This window comes from Pan troglodytes, chromosome 9, assembly GCF_028858775.2.
Source record: "Pan troglodytes isolate AG18354 chromosome 9, NHGRI_mPanTro3-v2.0_pri, whole genome shotgun sequence".
NCBI classification, from domain to species: Eukaryota; Metazoa; Chordata; class Mammalia; order Primates; family Hominidae; genus Pan; species Pan troglodytes.
Window position 1 is genome coordinate 61371940 of NC_072407.2, and position 14679 is coordinate 61386618.

General features: G+C 39.7%; 1 protein-coding gene across 32 annotated transcripts; it reads left to right on the forward strand.

Annotated features, from left to right (window-relative positions):
* The first annotated feature begins 1060 nt into the window (after window positions 1–1060).
* Window positions 1061–13498, forward strand: FAM111A (FAM111 trypsin like peptidase A). Of its 32 annotated transcripts, none has more exons than XM_063784065.1 (7): window positions 1143–1421; window positions 1535–1756; window positions 1949–2147; window positions 3261–3348; window positions 4281–4310; window positions 7239–7395; window positions 10187–13498. In XM_063784065.1, exons 6-7 carry the CDS (start codon window positions 7315–7317, stop codon window positions 11939–11941), a joined length of 1836 nt encoding a protein of 611 aa, XP_063640135.1. In that variant the 5' UTR covers window positions 1143–1421; window positions 1535–1756; window positions 1949–2147; window positions 3261–3348; window positions 4281–4310; window positions 7239–7314; the 3' UTR covers window positions 11942–13498. The 32 variants fall into 32 exon arrangements, with proteins under 32 accessions (XP_063640138.1, XP_063640144.1, XP_063640135.1 ...); XM_063784060.1 differs by having other exon boundaries at window positions 1186–1421; window positions 2620–3348; XM_063784066.1 differs by having other exon boundaries at window positions 1186–1421; window positions 2620–3348; window positions 7278–7395.
* The last annotated feature ends 1181 nt before the right edge of the window (window positions 13499–14679 follow it).

Sequence of the window (14679 nt, forward strand, 5' to 3'; positions counted from 1 at the left end):
ATAACCCTTCCTTTTGGAAACAAATTTTATCAGTATATTCAATTCTGAACACCCATGTTTTAGAAAATGTTAAGCCTATTGTCCTTTAATCACTATTTGCTTACACATTAAAATGTAAAACAGGCAAAAGAGAAAGAAGGAAGAAAGGAGGGAGGGAGGGAGAAAAGTGAGAAAGAAAGAAAGATAAAAGAAAAAAGAAAGAAGAAAGAAAGAAAGAAGAAAGAAAGAGAAAAAAGAAAGAGGAAGAAAGGAAGGAAGGAATGAAGAAGAAAAGAAAAAAGAGAAAGAAGGAAAGAAAAAGAAAAAGGAAAGAGAGAGAGAAAGAAAGAAAGAGAGAGAGAGAAGGAAAGAAAGAAAGAAAGAGAGAGAAAGAAAGAGAGATAAAGAAAGAAAGAAAGAAAGAGAAAAGAAAATTTTCTCCAGAGTAGAATTATTGGCTGCTATTGTTTGGATGCTGGGTACTAGCTGTGATTACCCTTTGTGAATGTAGGAATGCACAGATTCCAAAAGTGAGTCGCATAGAAAAAGTCAGCATTCAAATATGTTTTAAGGTTACTCTATCCAAACCCCAAAGAAACCACAGAAGATGAAGCAGTAATTTTAGCTTCTCTTGGTGTATTGTACATGCATTTAAGGCCAGTTCCTTCCTTCAAATTCCCATGTGTTTTGTAGTTACCAACACACCTTTCAACCCTATCTGTTTATATACATCATATAGTCCTCTGTCAATTGCATAAAAGTTGTCCCCTTTGTGACTGTAATCGCCTTTTCCAATACACATCTACTCAGAATGCAGGTCCTTAAACAGCAGGCTGCCTTGAAAACCCTCTCCAATCTTCTTTGATCATCAGCTTTGAGATGCATATTCCTAGAGGCCATATCATCTTCTTCATCACTATCATAAACGTCTCCACATATTGATGAACGTTTGGAGAATCGATTTATGACAAGGGAGTTTACTCTTCCTGCATCCGCGGCTTCTTCGTGATTTTGTCCTAGTCACCGGGCCTATCCCACCTGCTGGGGATGCCGCCCCCTCGGAAGTGCCTGAAATCTCCCCACTTACCCAACTAGCCTCAGCGCCTCCTGTGTGCTGCAGCAGATGGCGCGCTGCAGACCCCAGCCTGGTGCCTCCGCGACTCCTCCCCAACCATGATTTACAGGCGGGGACAGCCACATTCCTGCGCCCCGACTTCCACCTCCGCTTCCCGCGCGCGCGAGACTCAAGCTGCCACAGTGGCTCTGCCGCCAGCGTCCCAGCTCCTCCCACACCCGAGTTTTTATTTCCTGCTCCCTCTCCAGCCCGGCCCAGGCCAGCCTACCGGCGACTAGGATGCTTTCGCTTTCGCTCTCGCTTTCCAATACTCGGGACTGGGGAAACCGGGAGAATAGAAGCAGGCAAGGACCGCCGTGGGCATGGGGTCAGTGAGACAGGGTCCTGCTCGCGGCGTCAAGGAGGAGTGCTGCGGGTGGGTAGGGTAGGCGCGCCCCCTCGGCCTTGCCTTTCCAACCACTCTTTTTTGCACGCCAACAGGTGTCCCCAGCGCAGCCAATCGGCTTCCGAAGTAGGTGAGTTGCTGCCTGAAGAGAAAAGACAAACTCCAGTATCTTTCATTCCATTGGCCAGACGCGCCATTCCCCAAGTGAGTTCTGTTCTCCAACCAAAGTGCTGGATTCCAAGGGACTGGAAGGGAAAGTCCCTAAAAATCACGAGTTCAGGCGTCTGAGACTTGGTGGGAACGGACCTTCCTCTTAGGTGAGTTACTCTTTGGTTCTGGGGCTGACCTGGAGTTTTGCCAGGGTTCATTGGCCGCAGCAGGATGCTGGTGGGGACAGGGTAAATAAAATCTGCACTCCTGCGGGCTTTTATTGTTGAAAGGGGCACTGACGCTCTCCCTGGAAACGTAAAAAGAACAGCCAAGTGAACGGATGTGTCTTTCTTTTGCAGTGCCCAAGCCTGTTCTAATTTTTAAAAACTGATGTCTATTAAGACCCAATGTTAACTTTATGAAAATGGTTCCTAAGGAGAGTGACATCTCTGTGTCCGAATTCTGTGTGCAGCAAACATCATCTCAAGTGCGTTTTCCCAACTACGCTTCTTTCCAGGATAAAATACTCTAAGTGACAAATGTTGAGTACATTATCAGGTATGTTCATTATTGTGAGAACTGAAGCCATCTACACTCACATAGCTTGCCAACTACATTAACCTGACTTCTTATTCCATTATTTTCATCAACAAACATTTACTATTTCAAGAAACTTTTGCCAGGGACCGGAAAGTTGCAAATATCTTTATTGCTTAATCCAGTATCTTCTTCAAAGATCCAACCACTCTTCAATGGAAAACATCAAAGAACAGTTTACATTCTAAGACTTTGAACCTTTACCTCAAAATCCTAGCCTTGTTTTATCTACCAATCCTAAACTGTTACCCGTAGCTGACTCAATTCTAACCAATTCCCCTCATTAAATATTAGAGTTACAATGGGACTTCAAAATCTCAATACATATAGCCCAAACTTGCTCTTCCCTCTCTGAGACACCACTTAAATTCTGTCAAGTTATTGTTCTCCATTACCTAAGTGAGCAAGAAACTTAGCTTTGTCTTATCAACAGGTTGCTTTGATATTACTGGGAGCCAACATTTGACATTCTTGGAGGCTCCAGCAAGACCTAATCAACCTCCCAACCCTCAACTCAGAATCAGTGTGTGCCCTGAAGTCCCTTCAACCTTCTTGAGGCTCTCCCTGATCTCAAAGGTGGAGAAAGTAGATCTTGCATCAGGTTGAACTCCAGTTTCTTTTTGCTCAGTTTTTCAAGCGCTGAGTTTATTTTGTCCCTAGGCATAAAGAAATCTTTCTAGGAACCCCTTTGGTTATCGGACCAGATTTTTAAAAGCTTTTTAGGCTTGGTGAAAAATCTGCCTTATCACTAGCAACACTACGACTTGTCTCTGTTCTTGTTTTTTGTTGTACTCGTGTAAAAGAAAAGTTCAAGGGAAGAGAACAGGCTCAAGTCTACTTCTCACGCTGGCTCTGGGGATTAGGAAATTCAGAAAGTTTTGTTTCAGACTGGCAGTGCTGTCTGATATAAACACAGCGTCAAGTACTGCACGCTGTAGCTACCTGAGGTTTAGGCCGGAAGAGGCACGGCTGATTTAAAAGTGAAAGAAAGTAACCAGTTGGTTCGCAGACAACCTTTTCCCAAAAGGCGGGCGATTCAAACCCCTAGCCCCACCTGCTCCGTTTCCCGCCCAGCTGGAGCTCTGGAGCCTTTGCTTCCTCAAATACGAGCGGGACCTGCGTTGAGCGCTGGATTCCAGGCCGAGTGCTGGCGAGGCGCGCAGTGAGTGAGCACACAGGGCGCTGGGGTGCTCCGCGGAGCGCGGTCACGGGCGCGGCCGCGGCGGGCTCCAGTCCCGGCTGGGAGGAGAAGGAGCTGGGTGTCAGGAAGCCGGGGACTGACAGCGCCACCCATCTGGGGAGCCGGGAGGACACAGGTTTTATTTTGGTAGTGCTGCAAGTCCCCTTGTGTGCTGGGGGGAGCGGGGCGGCGTGGTAGGATTGGAAGAGGCTTAGAGTTGGCCTCGACCCCTGCCCTTGCCCCTGGAAAGGCAGAAAGTGGGGGTTGGGGTGCGGAGAAGCAGGAAGAGAGGGAGAGTGAAGGAGGGGAGGAAAGGGAGAGAGGAAGAGAGGGAGAGTGAAGGAGGGGAGGAAAGGGAGAGAGGCAGAGAGGGGGAAGGAGAGAGGGAAGGAAGGAGAGATTGAGAGACAGAGAAATTCCTAAGGGGAGCTGTCAGGTGGGCTGGACATGGGCCCCAGGCTGCACTGCTTTATCCCTTTGCTGTAGGAAGTCAAGCAAGTTCTTTAGGTAAGTAGAACCTTGATGTCAAGTATAAAACAGGGGTTGGTATAGGATAGCTAAGAGCACTTTATATTTTGATATAATCTGATTTATCCTGGATACTGAAAACAATGTAGGGAGACGGAGGATATTGGAGTGTTTTCTTAACCTCTTGCCCCTTTCCACTGTGATTGCTCAAGTACATGCAAAATTAATGTTTCTTTCTGCCCATTTTATTTTCCTTTTTTTGTCTGTGTCTATTAATCACTCCTAAAGCACCCGGATCCTCTCTCAAACTTCATAAGATGAGACATCATGAACAGACACAGTGAATCCCTAGATTTTCTTAATAGTTGGGCAACAAGTTCTTGCATTTAGGGATGTTGCAACATAGCCCAGTTCCGCAATTGTATATTTTCTATTTTTTTTCCTAGGTTCTCTGCTGTTTAAAAAGTATCCCTGTGGTGAGTGTATTGATATTGATAACATTTACATCACCTTTTTATTGATTATTTACTGGGGGACCTATTACATACAGGCAGTGTTTTAAAGGCTTTGCATATGCTCTCTCTCTCTCTATATATATATATATATTTACACACACTGTATATATAGATAGATTGCATATATAATATATATAATATGTGTGTATATGTGTGTATATATATATTGTGTGTGTGTGTGACAGAGAGAGAGAGAGATGAAGTCTCGCTCTGTTGCTCAGGCTGGAGGGCAGTGGTATGATCTCGGATCACTGCAACCTCTGCCTCCCAGGTACAAGCCACTCTCCTGCCTCAGTCTCCCAAGTAGCTGGGATTACAGGCACCCACCACCATGCCCAGCTAATTTTTAATTCTTAGTAGAGACAGGTTTTCACCAGGTTGGCCAAGCTGGCCTCGAACTCCTGACTTCAAGTGATCCATCAGCGTTGGCCTCCCAAAGTGCTGAGATTACAGGCATGAGCTACCGCACCCAGACCACAATGTATTTCTTAATCTTTATAACAAGGTTGATTCCCACCTTAAGGTGAGGAAAATGAAGGAAGAATAGTTAATTAATATGCCCAAGGTCATGCAGCTAGTAAGTGGCTACCTGATATTTGAACTCAGACAGTTTTATAAGTTCTAACATTATTTTAACACTTCCATATTCATTATCTCATTTAGAATCATTGCTTCTTTTTACAAACAAGAAATTGAGGCTCAGAAAGGCTAAATGAATTTCCCTAGTCAATGACTGACAGTAAACTAGAAAGCCAGGACTCTTGTTCCATAGTGGAATGGTTACGAGAGTAAACATAGCCTTTAGATAACTTCCATTTGACAAGAAATACAGGGGCTAGAACATAAGTTAAACAATGACATGAGGAAGCAACCCAGGAGGTGAACATTCTATAGAGACAATTTCTCTGTTCTCTTCAACAAATCAGTGCTTTTTCTAGAGTAAAAGAGCCTTATAAGACATATAAAGGAAACTGTGTACCTCAGTTGGATCTTGGTATGAATAAATCAGTATTGTGATTATAAAAGAAAAATTATGTAATTTTTAGAGATGGGAAGTGACCATTAGCGTTTAAATGTCATGATGTTTCTAGCTGTAACATAAATCATCTAGTAAAATAAAAGGATGGTGTAAGGGTAGCCAAACCCGGGTTCGGCAACTCACACCTCAAAGCCAAACATGAGAGATGAGAGTTGGTGGGAGGAAAAGCAGGTTCCTTCAGAGAGCCAGCAAACTGAGAAGATGGCAGACTAGCAACCCAAAGTAGCCTCTTAAGTGAGTACAAGTTTCAGGCTCTTTATGTTAAGGGCATGGGGAAGAGAAGGGATTTACGATCAAGAGGTGACCATTGACTGGAGACATCTGATCACCATCAAGTATCCAAGAAGGTTGGGAATGTCTTTGTCCTGATGTTCCAGTGAGCCCAAGCATTGATTTGCTGAAGAGAACATATAAGTTGTCTCTATAGAATGTTAATTTCCTGGGCTGCTTCTACATGTTGTTGTTTAGCTTATGTTCTAGCCCCTGTATTTCTTGTCAAATGGAAGTTATCTAAAGATTATATTTATGTTTGTTCTCCAGGTCACAACCCTCCTGTAAATTTTTAACAATCCATAGTTGTTTACATACTTTCCCTTTAATCCCAGAGCTAGTTTTTAAAACTACATTTTTTTTTGCATATTATCTCACTGCTCTAAAATTAACCTCCCCTCCATGCATGAATGGATAAAGGCCCCGTGAACAAAAATAGAGTTCTTTATGTTAGTTCTTTTACTGTTTCACTGTTACATAAATTGGCAAAAAAATGAACAATTAACTATGTGATAGGTATGTAGAAGTTCATTATACCATTCTCTCATTTTTTCTCTAATAAATTGTTCATTATAAAAAGTCCTGAAAGTATATTCTCTGAGTTTTATGACCTTGAGTAAAAGTTTAATCTCCCTGTGTGTTCAAGCTCTTTTGCCAGTAAAATGAGACAAATAGTACCTATCTCATAGGGTTGTAAGAATTACATGAGATAGTTGATGAAAAGCACTTAGAACAGGGCATAGTACACCATATGCCTACTCCATTCGTTTATTGAATGTATCTTTAGAAATGTATCTTTTTCAAGGGCCTGACATGTCTCAGACATTGTTTTGAAATATTGAGGTACTAAGGACAGACATGGCTGCTGCCCTCAATGGTATTTATCTTTCTAGCGGTATTTATTACTATTGAAGATGTCACTATTTTATTTAAAGTTTGTTCATCCTCTTCTAGGGAGACATCAGAGGAGAGATAGAAGGAAAAATACCTCTTTAAACAAAAAATCTAAAGCAGCAACTAAGGTTTCTGACTATCATCCCTAGCAAACTTTCCAGATTCCTTTTTAAAATCTCATTCCAAGTTTCATTCCTCAGCTCTATCCTCACCACTTCCCTGTAATTTTATCTCCCCTTGCCATCTTCATCTTAAACGAAGAACAGATTTTAACATCAATGTAACTAGAACAGCTTTTTGAAATTTCCAACTGAAAATTATTCTATTATTTATACTTGCATTTGAATTCCATCTCTGCCACATAGCTCTGGCCTTGGGCAGTTCGTCTACCTTCTCTAAGCTATACTTTCCCCATCAGCAAAGTGTAGCTATACCTAATTTGCATAGTATCCGCGGGAATTTGCAGCTAGAGATAATTTTCATAAAGTGTTTAGTATAATTTTCATGAAGTGCCTGACATGCAGTGTTCTCGAAAAGAGAGCTTTTATTGTTAAGGTGATTATAGTTGGTGAATAAACTATCTATTTGCTAAGGTACCATCTCCAGGGAGAGCAAGGTTGGAGCCTAAGGGGAAAGATGGGACACAGGACACCAGCTAATCTTTTCCTCTGTACAATTAATGACAGCTTTGAAGATACTGCTATAATTTGAAAATTTGAAATTAGTGTTTCAGCTGAACCATCCGTTCATCTTCAAGCCATCATGAGCTGTAAGAAGCAGAGGTCACGGAAGCACTCAGTCAATGAAAAATGTAATACGAAAATCGAGCAGTATTTTTCTCCGGTATGTCTGTAAATTCTACTTATGTAATCTAGTCATCCCTAGGTATCCATGTGAGATTTGTTCCAGGACCTCTCTTGGATACCAAAATCCATGAATGCTCAAATTCTTCACATAACATGGCATAGTATTGGCATATAATGTATCATATCCTCCTGTATACTTTAAATCATCTCTGGATTATTTGTATTACCTAATACAAGGTAAATGCTCTGTAAAATGTTGATATACTGTATTGCTTAGGGAATAATGACAAGAAAAAAAAAGTCATGCACGTTTAGTTCAGGCACACTCATTTTTTTTTCCCAACATATTTTCAATCTGCAGTTGGTTGAACCCATAGATACAGAACTCACAGATACTAAAGCCTGTTTACCAATATTAGACTTACCTATCCTTGGCATTGGGTTTTATAGTTCTTCTTGCCAAGAAATTACCTTGAGTGTTGGGCATATTAAATAAACTAAAATTGTCCTTACTTGTTTTATCCTTTCTATTTTGGGGGCGGCATGGGGAAGAGAGTTGTAATACAAATCTTGGCTATATCAAAGCAGTCTTTAATGAAAAACTATTGTAATATTTCTTGAATAACAACAAAAACTTCAATACAATATGTTACAGTAAACTATGTAATAAACCAAAATTAATACCATTTCATAGCATGAAAACATATACCATTCCAAACGTGGCTGATCTATTCAATTGTAATTATAACCTACATTTGAATATAGTTTATAAAACAATTTTTAAATATATTTGTTCTTACCATAACCTTGTTAGGAAGTCAGGAAGGATTCTGACAAATCTTCAATTTGTTTATTGGAGAAGAGGGAGAAAGTGAGTTGTTGCTTAAGGCAGGAATGAAGTGAAGACTTGGAGTTAAGTTTAATGACATGTAGTTGGGCCTTTTTCTACTGATTGGGCTCTGTTATCATATCAAACCATTGTATCTTTCCCTGAGTCTAAAATTCTCCTTGAATTTATCAAGAAAAAAGTTGAGGAATGGTGAACATTTGAGTATGAAGCTTACAATTTCTCAACTTGTTTTGTTTTGTCCTGGTTCTGGAAAACTAGAATATCCAAGTATCTAAAAAGTCTAAGGCAAACTTAGTTATGTTTTTCTCTATCCTATTCCATGACAGAGCTAATTACTATATCCTATTCCTCTTCCCCTTTCAGAAGTGTCTATATCTGCCCAAGAATCATTTTAATAAATAGGAAATTTATTATAGTACTCTAATAAGGTGCATGACAAAGATGTTTCTGACAGCATTAGGCTGAAGGGATGCTCTTTGAGAGTTTATATGTGAGCCCAGGGTAAATCTGCATTACCTTAAGTCCCTTTTATTTATTTATTTTTGATCTGGAATATTAGTATAAAGAAGGAAAACAAATGTTAACATATTATGTGCTAGTCATTGTGCTAGGCATTGTCATACAATGATGCTACACTTAATCTTTACAATATTCCTAGCATTGTTATTCCCAGTAGTAGTAAGGGGCATTGCTGGCATACGGACCCATATCTGCTGGTACCCATGCCATGATGAATATGACTTGGGAAAAATGTGTTTTTTAGACATAGGAAACAGACACTCTAATTTTTCACTGAGTTTCTACTATTTGATTAAGCCTCTTTATTTAATTCCTCTCCCCACCCCTGTTTCTTAAGATAATGCGCTACAGAAATGGCAATCATAAATACAAAGTTTACAAAAAAGAATGTATACACTAGTCCAGTGGAAAAAATAATTGGACTGGGAATTGCAATTTTGATACTCACTTTATTTATTGGTTATTATGTGACCCTAGAAAAGACGTCTACAAGAAAAACTTTCTGTGCCTTAGTTTCTCCATCAAAAGGATAGATAAGTCATGTTTGTTCCTCCTTATTTTATAAACTTTGGGGATTAGTTGATGTAATAGAGAAAATAATTTGAGTTCTTTTCATGATATATGCTGGGCAAATCAAAGTATTTATTGTTACAAATAACTACATTATAACCAAATGATTAGTTAAATAATGATTTTGTTTAATATGTAATGCTTATAATAAATTGTGGTAGCTTATCGCTGAATTCAGTATTTAAAGAACAATTTTTTTTTGCTGTAATTCATTATTGTCCTCAGGAAATATAAAAATTATATAGCTGAAGATAATAAACAAGTCCTGAAATAAAACTATTTCAAATACTAGTGGACTTTTTTTTTTGAGATGGAGTTTCACTCTTGTTGCCCAGGCTGGAGTGCAATGGTGCTATCTCCGCTCACTGAAACCTCCACCTCCCAGGTTCAAGCATTTCTCCAGCCTCAGCCTCCCAAGTAGCTGAGATTACAGGCATGTGCCACCACACCCAGCTAATTTTTGTATTTTCAGTAGAGACGGGATTTCACCATGTTGATCATGCTGGTCTCAAACTCCTGACCTCAGGTGATCCACCCGCCTTGGCCTCCCAAAGTGCTGGAATTGCAGGTGGGAGCCACCATGCCCGGCCACTAGTGAACTTTTAGGAATCTCTGTTTTTGAGGCACCTGGGAAAAAATTTTTTCTTCCCTCATATTTTTCAGAAGAATGCACTAGTGTAGTGGTACCAAGAGTTTATCTGACAGAGGTTATAGGAAGCTCAGCTTTCATTTTGGATCCCATGTCAAACACTGATTTAATTTTATTCACTGGCCCTTTTAGATTGGTTCTCAGTTTCTCATAGGAATTTTGTGAATTGCATACCTGAAAAGAGAAACAAAAGACTCGGGTTGCATTCAGAGTTTTAAAGTATCTAACATTTATTTTTAGGTCTCTAAAGAGCAACAGAATAATTGCAGTACTTCTCTAATGAGGATGGAGTCTAGAGGAGGCCCAAGAGCCACAACTAATACCCAGGCTCAAAGATTCCATTCACCTAAGAAAAATCCAGAAGACCAGACCATGCCCCAAAATAGGACAATATCTGTTACCTTGAAGGTAAACCACAGGAGAAACCAAGATATGAAACTTAAGCTCACAGATAGTGAGAATAGTAGCTTATATATGGCTCTCAACACTCTCCAGGCTGTCAGAAAAGAGATAGAAACTCACCAAGGCCAAGAAATGCTTGTGCGTGGCACAGAAGGAATCAAAGAGTACATAAACCTTGGAATGCCCCTCAGTTGTTTCCCTGAAGGTGGCCAGGTGGTCATTACATTTTCCCAAAGTAAAAGTAAGCAGAAGGAAGATAACCACATATTTGGCAGGCAGGACAAAGCATCGACTGAATGTGTCAAATTTTACATTCATGCAATTGGAATTGGGAAGTATAAAAGAAGGATTGTTAAATGTGGGAAGCTTCACAAAAAGGGGTGCAAACTCTGTGTTTATGCTTTCAAAGGAGAAACCATCAAGGATGCGCTGTGCAAGGATGGCAGATTTCTTCCCTTTCTGGAGAATGATGATTGGAAACTCATTGAAAACAATGACACCATTTTAGAAAGCACCCAGCCAGTTGATGAATTAGAAGGCAAATACTTTCAGGTTGAGGTTGAGAAAAGAATGGTCCCCAGTGCAGCAGCTTCTCAGAATCCTGAGTCAGAGAAAAGAAACACCTGTGTGTTGAGAGAACAAATCGTGGCTCAGTACCCCAGTTTGAAAAGAGAAAGTGAAAAAATCATTGAAAACTTCAAGAAAAAAATGAAAGTAAAAAATGGGGAAACATTATTTAAATTGCATAGAACAACGTTTGGGAAAGTAACAAAAAATTCTTCTTCGATTAAAGTAGTGAAACTTCTTGTACGTCTCAGTGACTCAGTTGGGTACTTATCCTGGGACAGTGCAACTACGGGTTGCGCCACCTGCTTTGTTTTTAAAGGATTGTTCATTTTAACTTGTCGGCATGTAATAGATAACATTGTGGGAGACGGAATAGAGCCAAGTAAGTGGGCAACCATAATTGGTCAATGTGTAAGGGTGACATTTGGTTATGAAGAGCTAAAAGACAAGGAAACAAACTACTTTTTTGTTGAACCTTGGTTTGAGATACATAATGAAGAGCTTGACTATGCTGTCCTGAAACTGAAGGAAAATGGACAACAAGTACCTATAGAACTATATAATGGAATTACTCCTGTGCCACTTAGCGGGTTGATACATATTATTGGCCATCCATATGGAGAAAAAAAGCAGATTGATGCTTGTGCTGTGATCCCTCAGGGTCAGCGAGCAAAGAAATGTCAGGAACGTGTCCAGTCTAAAAAAGCAGAAAGTCCAGAGTATGTCCATATGCATACTCAAAGAAGTTTCCAGAAAATAGTTCACAACCCTGATGTGATTACCTATGACACTGAATTTTTCTTTGGGGCTTCCGGCTCCCCTGTGTTTGATTCAAAAGGTTCATTGGTGGCCATGCATGCTGCTGGCTTTGCTTATACTTACCAAAATGAGATTCGTAGTATCATTGAGTTTGGCTCTACCATGGAATCCATCCTCCTTGATATTAAGCAAAGACATAAACCATGGTATGAAGAAGTATTTGTAAGTCAGCAGGATGTAGAAATGATGAGTGATGAGGACTTGTGAGAATTCAGTCTACTGGATTTAAGGGAATGGCTTATGGAGTTGTTATTTCATAGGCATTGAAAATGGTTTTCTAAACTCCAAAATGGTCATCTTATCAATAATAATAATATTGACCATTTCCTATCTGCCAGGCATTTTTCTAAGCACATGAAGAAATTAGTCCTAACAACACTATGAGATGGACTATAACTTGCCCAAATTTTTTTTTTTTTTTTTTTTTTTTTTTTTTTTTTTTTTGAGACTGAGTCTCACTCTGTCGCCTGGGCTGGAGTACAGTGGTGCGATCTCAGCTCACTGCAACTTCCACCTCCCAGGTTCAAGCGATTCTTATGCCTCAGTCTCCTGAGTAGCTGGGATTACAGGCAAACGCCACCACACCCAGCTAAATTTTTTTTTTTTTTTGTATTTTTAGTAGAGACAGGGTTTCACCATGTTGGTCAGGCTGGTCTCGAACTCCTGACCTCGTGATCCACCTGCCTCGGCCTTCCAAAGTGCTGGGATTACAAGTTTGAGCCACCGCACCTGGCTAACTTGCCCTATTTTAAAGTCAAGCAATGGGAAGAATAACAAGATTAAATAGTAATCAGTTTCATGACACTAAAAGTCATATAGTCATAGGGTTTTTTCATCTTTCATATCTTTGCCTAAATTCATTTGCTACAGTGCAGGAACCAAAACTTGTTCATCTCATGATTCCCTACATCTGACATAAGGAAAGTAAGTGCTCAGAAAAATGTGCAGGTCAATAAGTTGCAAAAGTTGGGGCTGCAATTAATGCTAACATAAGAGCTAAATGCTTGATTAGAAATGATCTCAAAACCTTTTAGAATTTCCAAAATCTTCATATTACTGAAACTGTCGGAATATATGGGTCCTGAAATTCAGAAGATGATAGTCACTCTTCCCATATTTATAGGCTAGTAAGGCAAGGGATATCTTAAACATCATATTACTTTATTTAGATTTCTACTATTCCAATTATTAATGTTATGTATTTCTCATTGTTTTACTTCTTCATGGTATTATGAAGACTATATAGATGATTCAACCAAGCCTGCAAATCTCCCTCTTGTGGAATTCCACTGGACCCAATCTGTTTTCCATTGCCATTGCAATGCTACTAAAGCCATACAATATCAAGCACCCTCCCTCTAGGTCCAGGGACTATCACAGAAGAGGCAGGCATGTAAGATTTTAAGGACTGGTTTCGAGGGGTCGAGTGTAGGAAAACAGCCTGTTGCATTGTAAGAGTGATGTCATCTTGAAGAGCAGCTGGCATGATGACTGCTCTTTGACTCCTGCGTACCAAGATATTCTGCAGCAATGTCTTTAAACAGTGCCGGTAGTACAGATAACCCCTCATAAAGATGCTTATCTAACCTCCCCAGTGTTCAGGTGTTTCACAAGAAAGTCTGAGATATGACTAGCTACACATGTTTTGCCAAAAATGCTTGTTATATAAAGGGTACTTTTGGGAGGGTGAATGCCGCCATTTAGTGGCTGCTAGAAACATTGCTTCTGTTTGTAAGTTCCTATTAAATGTTTCTTTCTGAGAAACCGTATTTGTCAGCCTCTTTCTTTGGCCTCTCAGCTTCTTTGGTCTTTGGGGGTAGGTTGGGGTAGGTTTGCATTGACCTGCTCACCGTGAAACACCTGGTGACTTTTAATGAAGAATGGCATTAGAAACAAAGATCTAGGCACTAGATATGCTCATCGCTGGTGGCGTGTTGTTTCTTTTAGGCCCCCTCAGCTGACAGGGCAAAGAAATATTTGTGTGTATATTTACCCACATATGTATATGTACACATATGTATATATGCCTTGCTTATCTGTAAATTCCAACTCCAAACAGTTGGAAGCATGATGCCTGCCATCCCTCACACATTCACTTAATTGCTTAATCCAAGTATACATATATAGCAGTGTCAGAATTGTTAACCTCTACCTCAATGGGAAATAATTTTATCAACTAGAATACAGTGCCTATGTGCAATTTCCCTTCTTTTAGTCTTACATATTCCATTCATTCCCAAAGTTATTTCAGTCACCCTCTTGTTTCTTACCTTCTTCAGTGACGTTTTATATGCTTATAATACAGTTATACATAATATAATAGTTAGATTTTCTTGTCACAGTTTGAATTCTTTCCTTTGACCCCTTGACCTCCTAAATGATATTTTAATGTGTATTCATTGATTCACCCTGTGCTTTAAGTTCTATGGGTTTTATCATACAGAATAGTTATATCACCCTAGAAATCTGTGCTTCACCTATGTATCCCTCATATCCCTCCCCTCTCCCCTGAACCCCAGCAAAAAAAAAAAAAAAAATCACTGATCTTTTTACTATCTTTATGGTTTTGCATCTTCTAGAATGCTATATAATCAGATTCTGTTTATATAGTTAGTACATTTTCCACATTTTTCTTTTTTGTTGTTGGTGGTGATTTTTCTGCTTAAGTGCTTAAATGGGTCCCATGCATAAAACTGAGGTTCTGTCGAGTGTTCCCTACCAAAAGATGGCTGCAATATGCCTTATAAAGAAAACATATGTATTAGATAAGCTTTTCAGACATGAGTTATGGCATTTTGGGCTGTGAGTTCAATGTTAAGGAATCAACAATATATATTAAATAAGCTGTATTTTTAACAGAAACACACATAAAGCAAGTTTATGTACTGACTTTGATGAAAATGTTGTGACCAGAAGATAATATGAATTTAACACTATGTTACTCC